Source organism: Myzus persicae, unplaced genomic scaffold, assembly GCF_001856785.1.
Source record: "Myzus persicae strain clone G006 unplaced genomic scaffold, MPER_G0061.0, whole genome shotgun sequence".
NCBI lineage: Eukaryota > Metazoa > Arthropoda > Insecta > Hemiptera > Aphididae > Myzus > Myzus persicae.
In genome coordinates this window covers 84,280-91,601 of record NW_019104093.1, presented here as the reverse complement: position 1 = coordinate 91,601, position 7,322 = coordinate 84,280, and the positions used below count along the sequence as shown (strand labels likewise).

Here is a 7,322-nt window from a genome sequence, read left to right as displayed (position 1 = left end):
TCATATAATTCATATAGTTTTAAGGATACCTATTTAACTTAATGTGACGTATTAAAAAAAAAATAAGTTACAGCGTACACATGCTTACATATAATATGTACTATTTAAGTAAAATATTTCTAACAATAATTAAGACATTATTAATGTAAACTAATATATGTATATTATAGGGTACAAAAAAAAAAATTGTAATTAAATAGATATTTGAAAAAATAATGTAATAATACCATAACATAATAAAGTTTGTACATTATTATTATTAATATTTCATAAATAATACATATTAGTATTAATAATATTATGTAACTTCAGTTAACAACTGTTATTTTTTTTAGGATATTAAAACAATGGATTTGTCATTAATTATACAGTAGAAAAAAAAAATGTCTATAATATAATAATATAGGTACATATTACACACCAAATATTTATGTAATTTAAAATTAGTCTCTTGCTAAAATAGGTCACAGGATTTAATTGGGGTATTTATTGAAACGTAAAAACATGTAGCCGTCTTTATTATTGGGATATATCGGCTTTGGGTGGGTCAGCAAGTCCAACAAGCCGGTGCATGAAGAGTTTCCGCTAATCGCCATCCGAAACATCGTGTCGTTGCCTTTGATCACGTTATACATCTGGGGTATGCAAGAGCGAGAGAAACATAAACAAAATCAATAAAACTCATCATATTATTAATTGATAAAGCTCATTGTAGAAGGAAACAAGTATCCGGGGTCAAAGAGGCTAATTCTGTGGTTAGCTCAAAATCACATCGAGTCCGAGTTCATACGTGTTTAGTAGGTACTCGAATTGTTGATAATTTTTGAATGCATTATACATATACATATTTGTATTATTATACAATTTGTTGTAAACGTCTAATATATTTATTCAAAAAAGTGTAAATAGTCTAACGCTTTAGGTATCTACATAAAGTATTTAATTTAATTGTATTTGCAAATTCAGTTATATTATGGTGCCAATTTGTAAATTAATACTTTAAGTTCAACGTTTTCCGGACAGAAGTACATAATATTAGATAACTACTGTATTAATATTATAAATATCATCCATTATTTGTAAATAATAATACGTTACATATTATTTTTTCTACAAGAACCTATAATTATTCATTATTATATAAGCTAATAAAATATTATATTTTCGTTAAATCTAAAGATAATAATATACTCTATCTCATATAATCGGAGTAACCTCGGCAGCGACTGATTTTTGAACGGTTCTGTCGGACCACGCTCATCGATAAAATCGGTTTTTTACGTGAGCTCTAGTTTCGTTTCGAAAAATTGTTTTTCCTTGTTATTAAGTTAGCGAAACGTTACGAGTGATTAAGTATACTTCCGACAGCGTGAAACTGCTAAATATGTTTTCCTATGTAGGGCCTATATCTACCAGTATGGAGAGTCTTATATAAAGTACTCGAGTAAAAGTGTATTTAAATACGTTTTTAGTACAGGTATACTCATACAATGTATTTCAAAATAGTTTAAATACTTTTGAAAAAACACTTGAACAAAGTATTTAAATTACTTTCTCTGCATTTTAAATAAAAAGCTAATTTTCAAATACTTATTTTTTGATTTATATGATTTTATAATTTTCAATTTTTATTTTAGTCGCGTAAAATTAATATAAAAACCAAGAAGATAATACATAATCATATACATATTTTTTTACATTGATTTATTCAAAAGCGAAAATTCAAATACTTCAATAAAGAAAACAGATGAGTACCTATTTCAAAGTTTCACCAAATGATATACAATGTAAAATACTGAGTCTTGCAAAGAATACTTTCATTTTGTATTCAGAATACATATTCGAATAAATGAGAATTAATGTATTCAGAATACGTATTCGAATACTTCTTAAAAAATATATTCAGAATACATATTCCAATACTTTTAAAAGTATTAAAAAAAAAACAGATGCACTACTTGGAAGGTTAGTGTTTTATTTTATGAATACCTTTTTTATTGAAAGTGTTTCATTTAATGATAAAAGTAATTTATTAGGACTTTTTGATAAGTATGTGAAATCACATATCCGATAGTATGTGGACAAAAACTTTAATGTTGATGGTTTATAATAATATAATAATATATCTTGTCACAACTTTAAAATTATTTTTCTGGATCAGAAAAAAAGTATTTTTTAATGAATAAAAAAATACAAATAAAAGTATTCAGAATACGTATTTGAATACTTAAAAAAATAGTATTTAAAATAGTATTCGAATACAAAAAAAGTATTCAAATACTTTTATTCGAATACTTTACAAGACTGAAAATACTCTATGAATAATTATCATAAAACATTAAAAACGGTTCAGTTGATATTTTATAATAGTTTGAAAGTATTTATAAATACTTTTGTATCGAGTATTCAAGTACGTTTTTTAATAAATTTTAAAAAGTTTCTTTTATCTCAAGAGTAACTAAGTGCCTGTATGATGTATAGTGGACAAATCGAATTTATTATACGCATACTATACTTACGGCACATTTAGAATGTACTTTGCGGGCTTCCGTTTGGTGACTGGTGATGACCTGGTATAGACTTACGGACGTATGTCTTTTGTTGTAGTCATCAAATGACGATGGTGGTTTTATCAAACAGTTAAAATGGTAATGTTCCATGTTTATATAGTCTGTAGACGAAAAAAAACGAGCTCGTTGTAAATATTGTATGATAGTGGTGTGATATTCTTAAACAATTTATTTTGTGTATTACTAGCTGTATAACCTGACGTTGACCAGGGATAAAATATGAAACCGAGATGAGCAATGGAATTACTTGCAGCGAATTGTTATGAGTAACTTTTTTTTATTACGTGAACCGATTGCAAGCATAAGTAAACGAATAAAATGTGATTGATTTTAACATAATTAGTTTTAAAATTAATTAATTTTAAAATAATTAACTAACATTTTTAAAAGCGTCGGGAAAAACATACAAATAATTAAGGAAAAACATTGATTTTACGCAAAAATCGATTTAGATTTTAATAGGTACTTTAAATTGTCATCTAATGCTTATTATTTCTTAAAAAGTTATCTATATAGGTATTTAAAATAATTAAAAATACATAGAAACGATTTTTTTTTGAAATCATTGAAAGTTCAAAATTTGACAACTTTTGTCAAAATCACCAGTATTTAAAAATAGTTTTAGGGAAAGAACCAATAAAAAAATTCAGTTATAAATTATGACTATAAAACCAAATTTACACAATGAATAGAGGAGAATTTCAAAGATATAGTAACATTTTTATTTTTTCGATACTAGGTACCAATACATTAAAAGTTATTTAAGTTTGTAAAAATAACAGATATTTGAGAGTATTATAACTTTTTTCTTATTAATTATATCAAACAATTAAACTCAAAGTCACAGAAAACATTAACTTCTATAATGTATATTGTTTAAGCTTTTGGTGTCTCTATTAGGACTACAGACTGAGTGGCTCTAACCCAAGCCAAACAGTTTTTAATATATTGTATATGTATAGTGTATACATACATGTAAACCCATGAGGGTGTAATTTCTAATTCTTGGTTATTTATTATGTAATTTAGTCCAAATTTAAACTCATAATAACTATACAAAAAACTGTGTTTATATATTTTTTTATTTTTTTTTAGTTACAGACTGAACTACTCACGTGGAACGTTCTTTTGAATTTTCAATACTTAGCTATACAAGTTTAAAGTCTTTTAGTCTTATATATTTTTAACTATATCTACTTAAAATTTGTAAATTTTCAATTTAATACATTTTACCAAAATTTGAACTTTAAATGCTTATAAAAAATGATTATGTATTTTTAATATTAGTTGACCACTAATGTAACAATATATCACGAACCTTGTATTCAATTTTAAAGCTTTTTGACCAAACGAAAAACATTCAATTGACATATTTTATGGAAAAAAAACTAAATAAATGAAAAATGAAAATGTCTATGAACAGTCCACAACAAAAAGAAATATTTGAAAATTTTATATTGATTTTAAATCAAGGGAATATCCAATAATGTAAAAATGTGGACTCCAAACGCTCATAAAAATGTAAGATATTTTTTTTTTTTGATCCAGGTAGAAAACTTATGAGGAATCTTTTATCAAATTTTAAAATCTTAGATATAAAATGAGAACATTTTATAGATTTCTACCTCCAAATAGTTTATGTATGTTTGTGATTCTTACCAATTTTGTTAAATTTTAAACTTCAAACCCTCATAAACAACTATTTCGGACTTTTTTTATTTATTTATTTGAAGTGCCCAATCAGTAATCTACAATCTATACATGTTCTTAGTATAATAAGTAGGTTTGATAGGTGACAAGTAAGAATGATATGAATAATAAGATTAAGGAATAATACGATTAGGGATTTCGGACTTACGCTCAACTATTTTTAAATTTCCATACACAACACATTATGAGGAAACTTATTATATTACATTTTAATGTATATTCACTAGGGTTAAAAAATACTTGACTTGACTTTAAATTTTTTTATCAACATTAATTTAAAAAAACTAATACAATTTGAAAATTGTATATACATATATTATAATCGTATAATACAATATATGCCCATATAAATAACTCAACAGGAGTCACAATATTTTTAACATTTTTAAGTGTATAGATGATAATGATAGTGATATAATGTTATTATTATTTATAAATAATCAGTGAAAATTTCATCTATCTACGGTAATTATTTTTAGAGTTGTACGTTATACCAAAGACCGATTTTGCATATAAATTCCCATTTTTAATACATTTTTTTATGCGCTTTTTTAAACTACTGTAAATTTTAAATTTTCAGCTCACAAATACACAAACTAGATTCACATTTCCATGGAAATGTGCACCGGAAAACATATACTAAAGTTGAAAATCGATACATTTCTTCGACTATTATCGTGTAGACAGGCAAAATGGAAAAACACAGATCGTTGTAAAATCAATACATTTATCTTTCCACTCAAAATCTAAAACATTAAATGTTAGATGTAACATACCTACTACAGTACTACCATTATATTAGTATAATATATTTTACGGAAAATATGGTATATTGCCAGCTATTGTTCCAGATGATCCTGACTGGCAAATTAATTTTTGTGTCAATCGATTAATAGTTAACAAGATACTTAATATGAATGAATACACTACAAGCAGTTATATTTTATATTATGTCATAGCGTTATTAAACTAAAATAGGTTTCTTAGAGTCACTACTCACTAGAGCGTCAATGAATCCTGTATTGTACTAAAATAATGAATTGCTACACTTACTTTTCTCGCAGCAATGTTTCGAGGGGTTTTTAAAATTGCCAATCCATAAACTGAATGATTGCCTCTTCATTTCATTTGGATTATGTTGAATGTAGGCACAACCACCAATAAGCATTGGCGTCATCGAGCGCAACACGGTAATTTGAAAATATTCCGAGGTTATATTATGTGGCGGGCATCTGCCTAAGCTACCCGTAGGGACTGTAACACATAGATCATCGATACAAATTAGCAAGTTTATTGTTTATAATGGTTTAGGGGTGTCAGGACAAAAAATCAAACACTCTATAAAAGCCATTTAAAAAAATAATACCTAGACAATAGGAAGAACACCAAAGTATAATTATAATTAACACAGAAATGGGTAGGATTTGTTGACGGACTTACAGTGAATATTATCAATTGCAATTTGCAATTTTCAAATATTATATAATCCATTACACAGGTTTTGAAATAATCCCAGCCAGAGATAAACACCATTCAAAATAATGTTATGAAATTCCAAATTTTGTTTGTACCTACTTGTTGGATTATTTTAATAAATAATAGGTATGCTCCGTACAGTCGTACCTGTTTATATTTTAATCAAGCGCTACAATTACGATACCCATTTACACATGCCCGAATACCAAATTAAACAATAAATAGTGTTTTTTATTTGTTTGTTTAAACAGTGAAAATCAACAATAAACAAAAATTCAATTTTCGTATTTTAAGAAAAAAAAATGCCACCTTTGGTTGGTTGTCTCAGTCGCCACTCGGCTAACAGAGGTTGATTCAGTAGCCTTATAAATGTATAATATAATATAATCCATGATGTTTCCAACGAATCTATTGGTGCAACTTTTATTGAAATGAGTGCAAACTTTTGTACATGCATGCATGCAAAAAAAATTAAAAGTAAATTTAAAAAAAAAGTATTTATACTTTAACGTACCTAACTACAGTAATAAGATGGAATAATAATAGCAATAAAATGAGAAAATTCATAAAGTATCTTACCGTGTAAGACATCACTTTCGTCCGGTCGCGAGATGGCCAGCTTCCCGGGGATAGCGATAATTGTGACAATCGACATCATCAATACTACCTTCGATCTCATTGCAGTGATGGTGTTGCCTATATCGTAAATGCAAGACAAACGAGAAAACGGAGAAGACATAACTCAAACAAACTGTAGTTACTGGAACGAAATAAAATATCAGATTCTGTATGGACGAGAGAAACTTGCCGGGAAGACGGGTACACTGATCATAGGTGAACCGTGAGCAGAAAGTATACTCTTTACACGGATAGCACAGTGATGGTGAGACACCCTCGCGGCGAGGTATTTTATAAGCTGCCACGGCTGTAGGATTAATTGTCCTCCGCACCTTGCGCTGGGTCGGGACGTATCATAGAAGTGACACCACACAAGGTTCTACAGATCTTCACTATAATAATGCCCATCAGACAGCAATATTAGTATAATTTATACTATTGTGTTTATGGGCGGGTACCCATAAAACAACCTACTTACTGCCCGGTTAAAACAATAACAAATACAGCAAACGCGACAGAAATGTAACCAAAATATAAAGATAAGATAAATAAACCAACATCATTTAAATGTTATAATCCTACAATATTGTTATGTATTATGTACAACTGTACACAGTCAATGATTAAGCTTAAGTGTTTAAGTATAACGCAACGTAAACCGTACGTGACTTTATTGCTTTACTGCGGTTCATTTTTTTTTTTTTGAACATCAGTTTGGATTTCTGTCATTATTGGTTTTTGAGTAAAATGCGTACCTATCTATATTTGTTATTGACGAAAACATCGGTGTCATAAAGTGTGGCAGTAAGCTCTGTATTAAATAAATAAAAAGTTAAAGTTAAGCTTCGCAGTTAATTCAAAAGCAATCTGTCGGGTCAAACATTTTTTCGTTTTTTATGGTTCTATACGTACTAAAAAATATTAGTAAAAAAAAAAAATTCAATCCTC

At 27.6% G+C, this 7,322-nt stretch overlaps 1 protein-coding gene across 1 annotated transcript; it reads right to left on the bottom strand.

Moving 5' to 3' along the window:
• Positions 1–372: 372 nt before the first annotated feature.
• Positions 373–6,776, bottom strand: LOC111038656. Its single transcript, XM_022321846.1, has 4 exons — positions 6,336–6,776; positions 5,334–5,534; positions 2,520–2,671; positions 373–635 (listed from the first exon to the last, which is right to left on the bottom strand). The coding sequence occupies exons 1-4, from the start codon at positions 6,493–6,495 to the stop codon at positions 474–476; spliced, it is 675 nt and encodes a 224-aa protein (XP_022177538.1). The 5' UTR covers positions 6,496–6,776; the 3' UTR covers positions 373–473.
• Positions 6,777–7,322: the final 546 nt, after the last annotated feature.